The 18,820-nt window shown below is 28.1% G+C and overlaps 1 protein-coding gene across 1 annotated transcript; it reads left to right on the top strand.

Moving 5' to 3' along the window:
* The first annotated feature begins 39 nt into the window (after positions 1-39).
* On the top strand, positions 40-17,991 carry Sirt7 (sirtuin 7). Its single transcript, XM_067265048.1, has 9 exons — positions 40-195; positions 11,147-11,284; positions 12,658-12,762; positions 12,835-12,905; positions 14,489-14,660; positions 14,776-15,012; positions 15,116-15,236; positions 16,492-16,558; positions 16,638-17,991. The coding sequence occupies exons 1-9, from the start codon at positions 106-108 to the stop codon at positions 17,092-17,094; spliced, it is 1,458 nt and encodes a 485-aa protein (XP_067121149.1). The 5' UTR covers positions 40-105; the 3' UTR covers positions 17,095-17,991.
* The last annotated feature ends 829 nt before the right edge of the window (positions 17,992-18,820 follow it).

Genomic DNA, 18,820 nt, shown 5'->3' on the forward strand with positions numbered 1-18,820 from the left:
AATAAATATTTTATGACGTCAATAAAGTAAACCAATCATAAAATATGATTTAGTAAATAGTGGCAATGACGCAGTGGCTTCCTTCACATATTAAAACGTCTAAAGATGGCGGATCCTTCTAAGAGACAAGCTAAGAAGAAGGCGGAATTGAATCGAATTTTACACAAAGAACAAGAAAAAGCTAAGATTAAACAGGTAATGGACTCGTTATAAATAGTTTTTGACGTAATAATATCGTACCACGTGATTAAGTGTCGATTTAATGTCAATTTCATGGCAAAAGTATGAAATTGACATTAAATCGTTAATTTAATTAGTTTCATGCCATGCTTTACCAAAATTTCGATTTATATTTAAAATTAACGTCTAAGTTTGATAGTTTATTGAAATTAAGACTTAATTCGTGCATCAGAATGAATATTTATTATTAAATTTAAGATTTTAACATTAAATCCTTAATTAAGCATTATAAATTACATTGCTTTTGACTTAAAATCCTTAATAAAAAGTCATTTAAACTTAAGTTAATGTAGAATAAATTCTCCAATATTATTATTATTATTATTCAGTTTTATATGTAAAGCTGCTATAATTTTTATTGCAGTTAAAGCAACTTAATGTGTTTAAAGATGCAAACACTTGTATCTGCATCCTGATTTTCTGTAATAAAAACATTAAGTAAGTTTTAAATTTATGACAGAAAAATTAAGTTTAATACTTAATCTACAATATCTGTGAACTATGATTTTTAAAATATGTTTGTGTAATAATTTATGCAAGTTTTTTCTGTACAAAAGATCAGATTGTATCACGATCGGGATTCTGATACTTGAAAATCAGGTTTCTGGTCGTCTTCGGATAAACCTGAATTACATTGAATAGCTTTGACAATACGTCTCGGCATCGGTGGTTAACAAATGTTCATTATTTGAATTTTGTTTGTTAGCTTGGTAGAAAACTTCAACAGTCTATTTTTACATTTTACTATAAATTTTCTTTTAAGTATATTTACCCAGTGTTTAATACAATAATAAAATATATTACTGATACAAAATTAATAACAGTTCATTATTTATACTTTTATGAAAATTATGCACCAAATTTATATAATTTTATAGCCTATTTATTACCTATTAAATCTAAATTAGTTTAAAAATTTCTAAATTACTACACATCTTACATTGACAAACAAAGATAAAGATCATTAATGTAAACATATAACACATTATTAGTAGACAGCAGACCAAATTTGATGCTTTATATATAGATTTATCTATTTGTATATAAGAATAACTAATAAATACATTTAAATTTATATATTGACTAAATAGTAACTGAAGTTAAGTGAGGAACCTTAGTTTTAATCCTCTGCATGTTGTTTTGATTAAGCAGCTTTACACTAAGTATACAGCAGTTAAAACAAAATAGAACTCTAATTATTATTGTAAAATCAATCTTCACACTAATAATGTAAAACTGGAAAAAAATTAATTGCTTCTGGCTTTCTGATTGTAGAATATTAAATAAGATATATTTTTAATATTTTATATATATAAATTGAATTTAAAATATTTGGAAAAGTTTTTGCAAAAGTCTGAATCAAGTTTTAAATTACAATGGTTTGAATTCTGCTCTAAATATTTTTTGAATTGGAACAATTTTTTCAATGTGATTAAAAATATTATTGTAATAAACAAAAGTACTAAAAAAATCATGTACCTTTGGTAGATGTCATGTTAAATAACAGAGTTGAATAAATTTAAACCATATATTTACAAGTTTATGCTATATAATTTACAATAATTTTAAAAATTAATTAACTTAGGTATTCCTGAGATATTCTAATGTTTTTATTTATTTTTTTATCAAAAATAAGTGAATAAAAACATTTACCATAGTTTATTATGGAACAGAACAATATATAAACTTGATATTTAATCCACAAATCTGCAATGAGAATAGAAATGTTTCTCCAAATAAAATATTTGGCTTCCTGAACTATTACTTACTTCAGGGAGCCAAATATTTTATAGAAATAGAATGCAACAGTAGAAATGATAGACCTGTTTATTGTTGATTTTTATGATAAAAATTGAATATTTGACCTGAACTAAAGCATTTTTAGTGTATGTTCTGTTTATCAAAATAATTTTTGCAAATAAACATGAACTATGCAACTAGGGTTTCTTGTTTCCCGGTCTTTTGCTTGTCCTGGGATTCCGGGATAAAAGTGAACTGTTTCCTGGGATCCCGGGATAGAATTAATTTTAAGATATACAATAAATTTTAAGATATACAAAATATCTTGAAATCAAATCATATAATTATTTTTCATTTTTTAAAGTAATTTAATATGTTTGCTACCTCCAAAATCATATTAATAACGCTGTGTAAGATATATATTAAAAATTATCTTTGAATTGTGTAGAAATGTTCACCAATAGAAAAAATTTATTAAAGTTTGCTGGAAACTGCATACAGCAACGACAAAAATGTCTTTGAATTGAGTTGAAAATTTAAAGGAAAAATGAATTTAGATCAAACTTCTAACTTAGAAGGTAATTTTTGTTTTTTAAATAAAACATAATATAAAATATTATTGTAAATTTTTATAAGACTTTAAAAAGCAAAGATGGTCAATACTCCGATCACTCAATCTAATACTTGATTTAGTAATAAAAAGTCTTGCTATTGAAAATGCCCTTTCCGATTCAATTGATGTGATTGGAATTGTGTTTAATGCATTTAAGAGAAAACAGATGTTATGTGTTTTTTTGCCTGTAGCCTGGAGATTTCTAGTTCGTTTTCGAGATTTAGTACTTCTTTTGCTCTCTAGTATTCTTGATTTGTCTACTGTGGCTGCTTTAATAGCGTATTAAGCTTGTAGCCCGATAATTCGACAGTTTGTTTGTCTTTAATAATTAGGTTTATGAAGAAAAACTTCGTACTTGCAGACTTTGTACTCGTTTGTATCCTGGCCCAATCTACGCAATCTGGCATTATGCAGTTATTGAAGCTACTGGGCATGGTTAAAAACTAAAACAGCATAATCACAATTATTTCAGATATTATAGGTTGCGACAAGTAAAGAATTTTCAGAATCCTGTCACAAATAAACTACGCATTGATTATTGACCATTTGTGACATGCCATAACGAGCAAAAATTTAAAAAACTAATAAGTAGGTTTAGAATTAATAAATACAAATGTATTCTGACAGTTTATGAGTTAATTATACTTTCTATTTGCAAAATTTCCTGAACTTTAACTCAAAATAAGAAAAAAGTGAATTTTTAAGAAATTTGCAGGATTTCCCAGGATAAGAAATATTTCCTGGGATATTTCCCGGGTTAAAAAAACAACTGGGATTCCGTTTGAGAAACCCTATATGCAACCATTTAGGAATGAATTATAGTAAAATATAAATACTGAAATAATAAATCTTACATTAATTTAAAATTAATATTTCTGTTCGTCGGCCTACTGTACAGTCGTTTTATTTTGAAATACGGTTATTAAGCAATCATCAATATTAAAAGCTGGCTTGCAAATAACTTTAGCATAAGTTGTAGAATTTTTGAAACCAAAAATGGTATTCTCGAGACAACCGAAACAGGTTAAATATTTCCAGGATGAATGCATCAAGGTTTTGCGATATAATTTTATTTATTTATAGTATTGTCAGAACAGGTTTCTAAATTGAGAAAACATCACACTTGTTAAGGAAGCTCCTCAAATATAAATTCAATTTATACTACACTTTTTAAGGAAAAGAATTTTTTTCTTTCTAATCTTTCAAGCATTTTTATTAACGTATCAAAAATTGCAACATTATTATATAAACTTCTATTTCTCTATTAATGTTTGAAACATAATTTCCTTTGGGTTTTTCAATTTTCTGATTCATAAAATATGCAGTAAAATGATAGCCCTGTTTGACTTTTATGACAATTGAATTATTGAAGTTTAATCACTAAAAAATTAAGTATTTTTGATACTAAAGAAATTAATACTGCATTCAAACAAAGTTTTAATATTTCATTCTCAAAAAGTAATTATCAATTGAATGTCACTAAAGACTAATTTGGCACAATTTATCATCATAAAATAAGATACTGCTAAGTTGATGGTCACCATATAAGTAATTTTGATCAGAATTTTTTTCACTCAACTTATAAAATTAGTTAAATATGCAAGCTGAAGATGATTAAAATAAAGTTGAAAATGTTTCTTCAAATAATCTTTACTCAATGAATTTAACTTATCACTATCTTATCACTTGCAAAGTTTATAGTCAATCATGAAATAAGATTTTTATAGTATATAATAATATAATTTGTTTATTTTTGGTGAGTGATATAATAAACTTAGTATTAGCTAAAACTTTTATAATTAAAAAATAATTTTTTAATATTTCTTAATACATAGATTGGAATTTTAAAAATAAGGTAAATGAAAAATGTTATTTGTAATTAACTAACGTGTTGAATATTTTTTTATTGTTTGTAATCCCAATATAATTTTCCGTTATGCTATGAATTGGTTGTGAAACTTGTAACAATGATTTAATAACGAGTCTTATTTTTGTTTATGAAAATTCTTATTTTGAAAATGGATAATTATTTAGTGTTTATGACATTACATTTATATATTGAGAATTTTCCATACTTAATGCATGAAAATTTTATGGTGTTGTTAGCACATATTCAAATATGACATCTAAGGGCTGGAACATACAGACTGATATTTTTTGTATGGAATTATTTCTCTGCAGAATGTGGCTAGTTTGCGATCTCTGCACAAGAAACTTTGGCACCGAATCCATTTCTGAATGAAACATTGTGGCTCAGTCCTCTGATTTCCACACAATAAATGTGTGCGTGCTTGCTGGTTCAGAATTCAGTACCAAATTTTGTGCTAAAATACCTCTGTGCGCTCCAGTCCTAACAGTATCAAAATGACATTTAAAGAAAGACCATTTAAATCCCTATACTGTTGAAGTTATATATTAAAAATTGCTGAAGGTTTGCTGTTTTGAGAAAATTATGCACGAATAATTTTACCATATATTGGTGAATAATCCATATTTCTAAGTTATGTTGTTATAAAATATTTGAAAAATGATTTTTCTAACACAAGTGACAGTAATTATAAATGTTTGTTGAAACATCTGTTAGAAAGTCTAAAGAGAGAAAAAACATTCTGGTAAAGAAACATTGATCTTAAGAAAATAGGTCAGGTTTGTTTCACAAAATGAGACGTCATGTCAAATGTATGACCATTTTACAATATCTATCATTCAAAGAAATTTGTTTTGTCAAAAGTTATTCTTTGAAAAATATAAGGTCATCTTAAATATATAAATCAAATTAGCCTAGAATTTATAACAACCAGCCAAACAAATAACTAAATATTGCCTGTCTTTTGCACACTATTTAAAGCTGTTTTGCCTATTTTTAATCCAAAAACTGGGAGATAGACTCACCATCTCACAAGTGCTGGCTGGTATTTTAAAATTTTTAGGAAAAAAAGTTGAATTTATACTTGCAAATTTTAGGCAACTTATGTTAATAGGTTATGCTTTATGAGCTCCACTGATGCACAGCTATATTTGTTTTATTAATTATATTTGGCAGTATGCATGCATAATGAGCTAGTCTAAGCAATTGAATGTAGTTTTAAACTTGTTTATTTTGAGAAAACTTCTAAAGGCTGGTTTAGATAATACAATTATCCCTACCACTGATGTTTTCTTCCACCTAAAAGCACATGGACCAGATTATATTCATGTGTTTATACAATCTATTGGAATATAACTTGTATATCTTTCTGAGCATGCAGAAGAATGTTTGCATTCTCACCAATCTTGAAAGAAACAATTTAACGTGTGATTTCACTCTCATCATTTATCAGTTTGATGATGAGATTACTTTGCCAGATTAAACTTTCATCTACATGGTTGTGACTTGCTAAACTAAGGTCACCAAGTCACAAGTTCATTTAAATGAGGTAGATCCACTCATATTGCAGTTTTGAATAACAAAATATTGGCAGTGATCATATCATATGTAAACTAGCCATAATAAACTACACAAAATAAAAACAAACTCCTTCACAAAGAAATAAATATTTCAATAGTGAGAAATAAACAGCATGTTTTCTCTTACAAATATTTCTATATTTTACTACTTGAGTTTTATTTATTTATTTATCCAGGTTTTAAAATTTATATTATGCAAATGTATTTAAAATTTGAAAATGTTGATTTTAAGGAATGCAGTTTTGTTCTCATATTTATATGATGACATAATAAAATTATGTTAAACTTTATAATAAAGTAAAAATAGAAAATAAATTGCTATATGTTATGAATGTTATTTTGAAAGTGTTCATATATCATTAATCTTTAATAATAATAATAATTTTTATTTAGAAGAATTTAAATAGATCATCCAGTAAAAAGATGAAATATGTTATCTTGTCTGTATACTTTCCTTTGTAGACACACATTAAGGTTTTGGCAGTCAGCTATGATCTGAAGTAGAAAAATATCATAAGAAACATATTTGTTTGATCTGAAATAGAAAATCTGCATGTATTTTCAGATTTGTCTGGCATCTGAATATGACATGAATGTCATTGTTAACTAAAAACCTGGTCCTACAGGATGATTTTTAATTCATGCAAAAGTTTAGACTTTAATAACTTTTCAACTATATGAGATAAAAAGAAAAATCAAAAAGCATATTATATAAAATTTGTTGCCATTTAATGAATTAGATTTTCAAAATGACTACCGTCACTCATAATATTGTTTTTAACTGATTTTTGAAACATTCAATAACAGTAATAAAAGTCTGTCTGGAATCATCATTATTTTTTTTATATTATATCTATTAACTCTTCAATAGTTAGAGTATATCACAATGCTCCTATATCTTTAAGATATCATCATAAAAAGAAATCATATGGGTGTAAGTTGAGACTATAAGGCAGCCACTCCATGCCACCACCAGCATATTTTTCATAATCTAATCTGATTACATACATCTCAAACATGCTGTAAAGGCTTTTGAACACTTGTTTTGTGCAATGGGACCTTGCACCATCTTGCATAAACCAAGCACAACGATGTGTATGCCCAACAAGCATTTTGGGATAAAACTTCTTTTCCAATAATTCAACATACATAGCAGAAGTAACATTCTTTTTGAAGAAGAATGGTCTGGTAACTCCACTAGCACTGCTAGCACACTAATTAGTACACTGATAGTACACCAATTTGAGAATTAGAATTTTGATGATAATTTTTTACAATAAATAAAGGTTCTAAAGTGAGTGCCACCATTTTGAAAATAACTGTTAACATTAATCAATCATCAATATCAAAAATGTACTATACAGTACTTTTTGAATTTTATTTCTATCTCATTCAGTTGAAAAGTTATTAAAGTTTAATGTTTTGTGTGAATTAAAAATCATCCTATATCTGTGTTTAATATTCTTCATTCTTTAGTCAGGTTACAAAGATAAACCAAACGGCAAGTAGGTTTTTGGTATTGTTTTTAGTTGAGTACAATAATATATATGCATATGTTGAATTGCAATAATCCATTACATATTTCTTTCTACTTCAAAGTTTTTCCAGAAAAATCAATAAAATTATTTATTTAAATTGTCACACTGACTTGTAAGAAACACAAAACCATTTCATGCACATAAAGTGGTTCTATTGAGTGTTGCTTAAAAGTAAGTTTAAAGTTGAATTTAATTTATTCTTTGTCGATGACATAGTGCTCTGAAATGTGAATATACCAAGATAATATCTTTCTGAATCATTCATCTATACTATTGTAGATACACAACTAATCTATATATTCAGGATGTCAATAATAATCTTTTTTTTCCAGGATATCAATCTTGTCTGACACTGTAATAAATATCTGTCTTAAGGTGTATATATGAAGAAATAGGTATCTGTGTGAATTTTTTCACATGCTGTATTATAGAATTTTAAAATATATGAATTGCATTTTTTTTATATAAATAAAGTGAAAGTGTCTTGAAAATATACTTTATATTACTGCTTATCAAGGAAACCAAAGCCTAGAGAGATTTGCCTTGAACAAATTATATGTATTAGCTTTTAATATATCAATGAGCACTTTACTTTTGTATATAATACACATCTGATATATATTTATCTTCATTTTAATTAATGCTACAACTTTAAAACAATCTGTAAATACTAACACACTGAATATGAAAACTGAAATATCCCTACTTTTCCTTCAGCTTATTGGTCCCATTCTTGTGGGGTCACTGTTGCACATCACTTTCTTCCACCTCACTATGTCCTCTGCCAAGTTATGAACAATTCAAAGACCCACCATATCCTCAAATACACTGTCAAACCATCATCTTTGTCTACCTCTTCTCCCAGGAAAACCAATCTTCATCACACATTTTCTGACTTAATCCAAAGAACTTTTCCACATGCTCGAACCACCACAATCTTGATTCTAATTTTATTAGAGATTTTCTCAACTCTCAAAATCCCCCTCACTATGCTACTTTTGATCTTGTTCCCTCTTTCACTCCATATGCCCTTTTGAACATAAGGGAACAAATATTTACTTGAATGGAATTTAAAAAGAGAACTTTTTCTTTTGTTTCCTTTTAGATGTTTTGAAACTGTATTCATTATCAGGAATGCACAGAGGATCATAGAATATTACTACTACAGAAGTATGTTATGACTATCCTACTATAGAAACAAAACCTAATGAAATAAAAGGAAAACTCCAGGAAAAAATAGTTATAACGTTATTAAACTTTAAGTTCCATACTTTTGTAGCTGGCATTATAAACATTTTAAAATATTTCTATTTTTGTTCTTGTAGTAAGATAGTTGTTTTGTAGCATTCGTGACATGAATGCAAGTCTGCAAGCTGTAGAACTTTTTGTTTAAGTCTCCATTAAAGCAGATGTTAGTATTATTCTTTTTACAGTTAATATCATGATGATGAATATTAACTACTTGTTGCTTTAAATTCCAGATATGCTTCGCTGATGGCTGATACAATCAAGCAATATTACATAACATCTATGTTGTTTTTTTAAAGTTTGTTACAGTTGTTGCATGTGTTTCAAATTACCTCTTATATTTTAGTTAATATAATGCAATAAATAATATATGGTGGAATGGATTTTTAAATGCTATATAATAATCATAAAATTGAAAAATATGATACAGATACCTGAATGAAATTTGAACTTTATTTACATTATTTGAAAGAAAAACAACCTGTTTCTTACATCATTACACGAAAAAGAAATTCAATATGCAATAATAAACAAAAATACAGAAATTAATAGTAATGGAGAATAAACATTCTAAATAGAATACAGTAACAGTGATCTGAAATGAACAATTTAATTAGCTGAGCTATTTAAAACTAGATCTAAAGATAGAGCTCTGAGCTGAATTAATCAATACACCTTTAACGGTGGGTTAAGTTTAAAGAACCCAAGGTGCATTGATTAATTCAGCTGAGTAATCACAGGCTAGTCATATTCTTTGTTTTATAATTTAAATTATGAAATTTTCCCATCAAAGAAACTTCATTTTGATAATGTAATTTTTATTATAAAGTTTATACTATACTAAGGTATATTAAATCTATTTAAGTTAAATTCAAGCCTTTTTTTAAATAAATTAGAAATTGAATAAGAGAGATAATATATAGATTATACAAAGGAAAATTTTTTTATGGTTATAATTAAATCATTATTGCAACTCTATCAAAACTTCCACATGTGATTATATATTATGTAGAATTCATAAAAGTTACTGTTGTAAAATATTTGATTGTGCAATAAAAATGTGTTTTTGTTTTGGTTGTGTGCCTAATTGGCTTTAGTTAAAAAAGAAATTAATTAAATTATGCATACAATTTTAATAATCTTTATCTTATTAAATATTAATTTAATTAAGTTTTTACATGATGAATATTATAGTAAAATGTAATTTAGTTGCAGTAATTCTAAAAGGAAAAAGATTAATCTTTATGATCAGAATTCTAATTTCAGTAAAATCGAGTTAAAATTAGATTTCAATATAGACTCGAATGTATTTTCTGATTAATTATGCATTGAAATTTTATTCTTACTAGATATTTTCAATGTACAAAAAATTACATTAAAATAAATGTAAACTTGCTGATGAATGAATTAAAACTGAAGATTATATATACTATAATTAATTGTCAAATCAGGAATGGAGATGAATCACAAAGCAAACACCATTAATACTTTTCCAGCAAACAATTTATGAAAAAGAAATGAACATTTCCAGCTTATTTAAGAAGCTTGCTTCAGGTTTAGCTGCTGAATTTATATTTGTGAGATTCTAAAATATTTTAAATTCATCAGCAAAACCTGAAACAAGCTTCTTAAATAAGCTGGAAACGTTCATTTCTTTTTCATAAACTGTTTGCTAGAAAAGTATTAATGGTATTTGCTTGATGATGTATGTATACAGCAAAACCTTCAATAACATCATCTCTAAATAGCAGCCACTTTATATGCATGTTTGTAAAAGGAAAAATAAAATAATAATAACCATCAAACAACAGTCATTTTTTATTATTATTATTATGTTCCTCCTGTCGGTGGCCATTGTTCAGGAGTTTGACTGTATTATATTTTAAATGTTAAATAGATTGTAAAAAGAAAAAAAAAAAATGTTAGTCTGTTGTGTTATTACAGACAGTAATAAAATTTATTTATCTGTAAATATAGTTAAAAAGTAATTATATTTTTGTAATTATTGAGGAAGTATTTTAAAAAATTGTTTTATTATTCATGTTTTTCCTTATGTTCCTTTCTTTATAATTGTTTTCTCTGTAAATAGATTTATAATTTTCCTCTCATGATATGATATAATTATCTTTTTTCTTCTTAAATTTTGATGTTTATTATTGTGGTTGTATCCTAAATTCTGACAAAACTGAAATATAATATAAGTTTTGTTAATTCTACACTAACTGTATTTTATGTTTGGGCTCATATGTCATAATTACAGCAATTACAAGAAAATATATATTACTTAGTTTATATATAATTGATTTTATGATCTTTACAGATTAGAAAAATTCTCAAAAAAAAATTATGGGAAAGATCACCTGAAGAAATAAATGAACTTCAGCAATGTTCGCAAATTGTTGATGAAATTCAGTCAAGAATGAAAAAAAGATTATGTATGGTTGAAAGATTAAAAGAAGTAAGAAAGTTGAAAAATGTATAAAAGCAGTCCCATTTTAAATGGAACAAATATCTCAAACTAAGCAATTGCAAGAGAAATGTTTTTAGCAAAAGTTTTATAGGCCAAAGAAGAAGTCAAGGTCATGAAGAGTGCAAATATTTGGGAATATAGCAGAAAATGTTTCTCATTTTTCAGTGGAAACCCTAGCTGTCCACCCGTGAATGAGAGAACTGCAGTTGGCAGAGTGCCAATAAAAGTCAGTTCTGCATCAAAGGGGAGAATGGTTTTGTCATTAGTGGTTATTGTAACATGTAAACAAATCAATGCTCTCTCCATTCACTATACTTTGCATTTTTGCTTCTTTTATTAGACTTTTCTTTTATTAAATAGTTTGACTTTGTAGTTTTCCTTATTTTTATTTGTATTGCAGATCCATTAGTTCTTTCAACAAGTGTTTCTGTTAAACCTTTTCAACAGGTCTTGTGGGGAAAAAGAAACTTCATAATGTCTGATATTCTGCAAAAAAAAAGCATCATTAGAAGTCTCCTTGTTTAGACTTCCCAGATGTACAAATGAAAATGTGGATGTTTAGGAATCTATTATTAAAAGAATTCATAGGGGGAATCAAAAGTGAATATGTAAGCTAAAATTTGATTTTCCTAGAAAAGTTTCAGAGAAAGAAAACCTCTCTTAGATAATTTTTGTATTGATGTTAAGTTACAAGATTTACAAATTTTATGAATAGCCAAAGACATCTTAAGGTCACCAATTCCGATTTTTTTTTTTTTAAATTCTTTATTTTTAATTGGATTATTTTTGTTTTAAGGAACTTTTTTCCTGGGCAGCTGTGTAGCCTACAAAGAAAGGTCGGGTCATCTGAAGATTTTATTCTGGAACAATTTAAAAGAAATAAATGGTGATCAACCAACTTTTTAGAAGCGACTGCGTCTTTTTATGTAATTAAAAAAATTTTATGCAGTTAAGAAAAAATGCCTACTGTTCCTAAATTGATTCTTGTGCTGAAAGAAAAATTTAGACATTCTGACAATACATTATTGGACAATGATGCTAAAAGTATGTAAAATATATTAGCATGGCTTTTATTTTAGCCTGATTTTTTTTGTGTGTGTGTGTGTGTGTGTGTGTGTGTACTTTAACATGGAAACTCCTGCTTCTGAGTTTACTATTTGATTTTTTTGCTATATCTCCAAAAATTTGATCTCTTTGTGACCTCAACTGACAAAGTGGCATTCCACTTTCTGGTTCCTACAACTTTTGTTAAAACATGCTTTTGATATTGCTTACTTTTCAAGATATTTGATTGTTCTGTTTAAAAAGGGACCTATCATATAATAATAAAATTATCTAAAATACTTTACTTCATAACTCAGATAGAAGATAAGCCCGATACATTATCTAAAAAATGTTGGCAGTTAGCTCAAGCAATCAAAGAAGCCCAGTCACTAATAATTTATACAGGAGCAGGAATAAGCACTGTAAGTTAGTTAAGGTTACATTATTATTTTAACTTTTATTATCATATAACAAATTTATATTTTATAAATCAGGCTGCCGAAATTCCCGATTATCGTGGTCCAGCTGGTGTATGGACATTACTCCAGCAAGGAAAGTCAATAAGGTAGAAATTTTACTTGTTTGAATATTTAAAAGCATACTTTTTACTTTTTAATTAAAAATTTTTTTCTCAACATTTAGAAAATGTTTTATAATGATTAATTCCTAAGGAAAAACAATGATAATTCCTCTCTCTTATTGAATATAAACTCAAGCCCAGTCATTAATAATTTATACAGGAGCAGGAATAAGCAGTTATATTATAAATTAATAACTTGTTTTATCATATAATTAGAATGCTAAACCTTCCAAATATGAAATAAGTAATAAAATTAATTAAATCCTTCATCCATCTTTGTAACCCATTATGAGTTAGATCTAGATGACAATAAGCATTAGTTCAAATCTAATTTAAAAATTCCAATACAGTGTAGTAGTTATTTAAGAAAAGAAATTTTATGGAAATTAATGGATATTTTGAATTAAACATTTTCCTGAAATCGTGTTTTACACGTATCTGTATAGTTTCTAGATTATAGCTGGTCTTTGCCAATTTACTCATGATCAAAATAATGCCTATTTTTCCTATTGTATACAGTTTTCCTTAGCAATAAAAATACTTCTAATTGTTCTATACACTTTTTAACAGTCTGATTTTATATAAAAATGCCTTGCTTTTTATATGAATAGGACAGCAGAATTGTCATAAATACCAACTGGAAAGGAATGACCAAAGCAAAAAAGTAAACCAAAACCAGTTATGTGAATTTGAACCCGAGATCACATGCAACAGTGACGATTTTCTGCACATACTAGTTTTTTGTGGTCATTTTTCACCCAACTGACGGACTTATTTGTGGTTCTATATCCTCATGCCACTCATCTAACTGTGTAAAAGTTTTGGTCAAAAAAATTTTTTCTGTCTATAGACCCTCAAAAAACCACTGCGTAAATTTGCCATCTTGTGCATAAACTTTTTCCTCCACATGATTGCATATGTAGCAATTGTCTGCTCTTATATCATTTTTGGTGGTCTGATGTCATCAAAAATGGCATCATGAGCTCTTTCATGATTGCTGCAAGAGGCAGTTATCATATCATGGATTTCACTGTGACCTTGAATGCCTCTCTCCATAAAGCCAGGGGTGCTATGACCTTCAACAAGATGTTTTCTTGTCTTTATTTGTGCCCAAAAAAATACAGAGAAATCATTTTATGGTCTTTTTGAGAAACATTCAGCTTTCTTATTATTTTTTCCCAGCTAAACTTGTTTCTCATTAGCTACTAGCATGGGCTAATGACAAAAGAGTTCAGCTGTTCACAAAGTTTCAAGGACTTCCACAGGAAGGACATTTTTCTGTAAACAAAACATCTCATAAACTAAATAGCATGTGTTGCTGAAATTTGGCAAGTGCAGAGAAGACACATCACAGGACTTTCAGAATCATTGGGTTCGAGAAACTGCAATTATGTGGAATGTAATTGTGAAAAGTCAGTGGAAAATCGCCACTTTATGCATGTATATATGTTAAAAAACCATGTGATCATGGGTTAATCATATTACTTTCATTATAAAATACTTAAAATATCATTATTTAGTTATTTTTGTTTTGTATTCTTGCTAAATTTTAATCTTCTTAATAAAAGGGTCCAAGATCTGAGTAGTGCAGATCCAACATATACGCACATGGCAATTACCACACTTTATCAGGAAGGCTTATTGAAGCATGTTGTATCTCAAAATTGCGATGGATTACATCTTCGGAGTGGTCTACCGTGCAATGTTCTTTCTGAAGTCCACGGAAATATGTATATAGAGGTAATTTATACTCATATTCCATTTTTAATTGTAATTAACTATTAATAATAATTCACTGTCGTAATGTTTTCCCTTCTTCATCTTTCATTGTTTAACTCAATTAACTGTTATGTAGGTATGTACAAAGTGTAAACCTTTGCGCCAGTATGTTCGGTTATTTGACGTTACTGAGCATACAGGTTTACATCGGCATAAAACCTCGCGGAGGTGTCACAGATGCATGGAGCCACTTCAGGATACCATTGTCCACTTTGGAGAGCGTGGTCGACTACGTTGGCCGCTAAATTGGGAAGGAGCCGTCAAAGCCGTAAACAAATGTGATGCTATACTCTGTCTAGGGACTAGTTTAAAGGTAATGTATGCAAATTGTGATACATTTATCAGAGAATTGATTTTTATTCATAGATTTGTAACAGAAAAAATTCTAGATCTTATCTGTATGTTGTATTTTTTAGGTATTAAGACGTTATCCCTGCCTTTGGGCTAAAGACAGACCACCTAGTCTTCGACCAAAATTATTCATTGTGAATTTACAATGGACTCCAAAAGATGATCAAGCAGTTTTGAAAATTAATGGTAACATTGTATTACTTATTTGAATTGTTAAGATTTTTATTTCCTTTTATTATATACTGTTTGCATCATAATTTTTCAATAAATTATACAGATATAATTTATAAGTGATGCCAAATATGTTCTGGTCTGCAATTTGGTCCAGGGGCCATAGTTTGGGCACTGCTGATCTAAACAACAAATAAAAATACAGTAGAGAGTCGTTAATCTGAACCCCGGTAATCGGAATGATTTTCAGTCGGACTGTGTTGTGCTGAATCGAACATTTTTGATACTAGATTTACTTCTAAAGTATAATTTTCATGTTTTTATATTCTTCAATATATTTATTTTGTTTCTACAAAATGAAGAAATAATTTTTAACGATACAATAGCCTCGATGATTATTATAAAAATTTTCGTTAGGCTTAAAATTGACGAAAATTCAACATGAAGCTACACGCAACGGAGAAAAATTTGAACATCGGACAGGTTAATATATTTTTTCGTACATAATCGGTAATCTGAACAAATCACTAATCTGAACAACCCCAGTCCCCAATTGATTCCGATTAACGACTCTCTACTGTATAGTCATATGGGAGAAAAAATTGGGACTTCTATTTTATCCAACTAAAATGTCTGATAAACAAGTTTCAATTTTTCCTGTATGTAAAATGTTCCCATTTAAGAAAATTTTCCACTTACGTAGACAAATACTTGTCTGTGACCAAAAATGAATTCACTTAAGAAGTTTTCAGCAACATCATCATACTATTGAAATTTTTTACATTTAATTGTAAAAAAATTAGATTAAGAAATGCATAAAATTGTGTCACTTGTACAACTTGGGGCTATGTTGAACTATGTGCAAGATTTTGCAATTTTCAAGCTCTGGCAAGTGCCATCAATACATGAGTGATACTATTAATATAAATCTTTGACAAATTTTAGTACAGTGTTTGTAGATCAGTGATTTTGTTTATGGAAATCCCAAAATGCATTTTTTTTCTTTCTTTTTTTACATAAGAAATCTGATGTAGATGAATATCTAAATAAGTAAATAGATACTGCATATAAGCTTACTTTGCTGTAATGATCCTCAGACAGAATTTATTTCATTTAGACCTGTAAAACTGAGATTAATTGTGTAAGTAAATAAGCATTCACATTAAACATTACTGATGTATATGCTTAGTTAAATTTAGGATTTAATTCTGAATTTTAACAAAATAAAACTTTTATATTTTTTAATTAAAATATTCATTTTACATTATAGGAAAATGTGATGACGTAATGAAGATGATTATGGGTTATTTAGGATTAACCGTTCCACAGTACGACAAGTATGTGATCTCGATACTTCTAGATAGTTAAAAATTTGATGTTCAAGTCTAATTTTTAAAAAAATTTTTTAAATTATAGATACTGTGATCCCATATTTAGTATTGCCACAGATTTATTACCGGGAGAAGAAAATATTACTTCGAGAAAACCACTTGTACGAACAGATCCAAATAAAAAAATTCTTCGTTCAGATCTGTTCAACAAGATGGACACAGAGTCAAAACAAACAATCGAAATATTATGCTTAGACCATTGCTATGCAAGAGACAGTATGTACTACATAACAAAGAAAAATTTATTAGACTCGGATCGAACTCTCGCACCAAATAACCTCGACGACGATCCCAAGTTACTGAAATCCAATTATTACAAGGAGTTATGTGATAATTTAAACACGGATAAATGCGTGGATTATCAAGATTCAGAACTGAAAGTGGAAGAGAAAGAAGATCTCTCGACGACCAAAGTTGGAACTAGCGGATGGTACGGTAAGGGTCAGAGAAAGTGGCGGAGGTCGAAAAAGAAGAGATTATGATACAGTGACGTATTTATAGCTTATTTAAATTACAACAAGAGTACAAACATAAAAAGCTCATCGATTTTTGTGGTTGTTACACCACCCTAATATATTTTTATTATGCTTGGGTGTATGTGGTTACGTAAATGTATATAAGACATATACATTTTGTTGAAAATCATTGATGATAACAGGAGGAAAAAATCATGTTGTTTTTTATTTATTTAAACAGATATTTTCAAACATTCCAATTACTTTTTTTATAATTTTTCTCCCTCCCCTATAATTTTTAAAATATTTTTAAACTTATGAAACGATGATGTAACAAGTGAAATTAGAATGTTTAAACTTTGTCAATTCAAGAAAAAAAAATTTAGTACGTGTATGTGATAGATAAAAATTAATGTAATTTAAAAGGAATTTAGAAAATCATTTCCATTTTTTTTTTTACACTAGTTTTTGTATTTTTTATTTCCGTAAACCATTCCAAACTTTGCTGAGCATGTAAGGCAAACCAGCACAAACTACTGATGCAAGGTGAAAATGGGGTTTTTTTTGTATATAAAGAAAAAACTTTTTGGCCTTCTGGCATAGTCTTATATAAACTTTTGTAAAATCTTTAAATATTTAAAAAGTTGTCCGTAGAACATTAAAAGTGTTTTTTTGAAAATTAACATACAGGCACGAGTCAAGTTGCAAGTTTTTTTGTAACATAAAAATAGTGATTTTTGTTAGAAAATCGAAATATTGGACGATTTTTACGAAGTGATATATGTTGTTAGTAATTTGCTCAATTAGTCAATACTTTTTTTTCCTCGTATCACTTCTTTAAACGGGTCATGTTGAATTTATATGTTGTTGCACATGGACCATAAATGTGAAAATTTTGAATAAAAATTTAATGTCTTAAAACCAGTCAGTCTAATTTGGTATTTTCTGAATTTTACACACAATTTTTATTTGAATTTGATGGAGAACATGCATTATAAAAAAACCATTGTTTTTACAGTTGCAGTAATTCATAGTTTAATTCTTTGCTAAATTTCAGAGGAAAATTACTCATTCTGGATTGAATTGCTTTTGCATTATTAAGCTATATTTTTTAAATCCACTATACTGATGGCCAGATAGCCAAGTAGTTAAAATGGCGGTCTGTTGCTCTGGAAACCCGGGATTGAATCTGGATGGAATGAAAATCCCCAGGGCTGTTCGGATATGCCACATCATGGGCCTGGCAAAACTCGTAATGGACTTGCTAAAAAGACCATCTTAGTGTCCATAGAACAGTGTTTAAAAAACAATACTACATTCAAATTGATTTTAACGATTTTGTTCTATGAGCTATCATTCTGGTTTCATCTTTAATCTGTCGTCATTTAATTCCAAATAATTTTTTGATAGTTTCTACTGATGATGATATGGTATCAGAACATAAACACAACTTTAATACTTAGATGAAAGTTGTGGATGATCATTGCTTATAAATATTTAGAATCTAGGCACTAATAATGTGGTACAGTACAAGACAGCTAGGAACTGTTATGATGTTGATCCACAATCTAGTGACAAAAAGCAATATGGCTGCCTCCATATGTAAATAGAAGTCATGCCAGAATCATTCAGATTTATAACAAATTAGTGTTTTTCAACACTGAACAACAGGTATCATGTGATATAAAGAATTTTTCGTGACTTTAAAATCTATATAAAAACGATTACAATATCAGCAATAAATTTGATATAC

The sequence above is a fragment of the Centruroides vittatus genome, unplaced genomic scaffold, assembly GCF_030686945.1.
Source record: "Centruroides vittatus isolate TY-2023 unplaced genomic scaffold, ASM3068694v2 contig_2054, whole genome shotgun sequence".
NCBI lineage: Eukaryota > Metazoa > Arthropoda > Arachnida > Scorpiones > Buthidae > Centruroides > Centruroides vittatus.

Excerpts from the sequence above, each read along its gene's own strand:
- Sirt7 (XM_067265048.1), top strand. The coding sequence starts at position 106 with ATGGCGGATCCTTCTAAGAGACAAGCTAAGAAGAAGGCGGAATTGAAT. Across the intron at positions 196-11,146 it reads AAAAAGCTAAGATTAAACAG|ATTAGAAAAATTCTCAAAAA; the intron begins GTAATGGACTCG and ends TGATCTTTACAG. Across the intron at positions 12,906-14,488 it reads CAGCAAGGAAAGTCAATAAG|GGTCCAAGATCTGAGTAGTG; the intron begins GTAGAAATTTTA and ends TCTTAATAAAAG.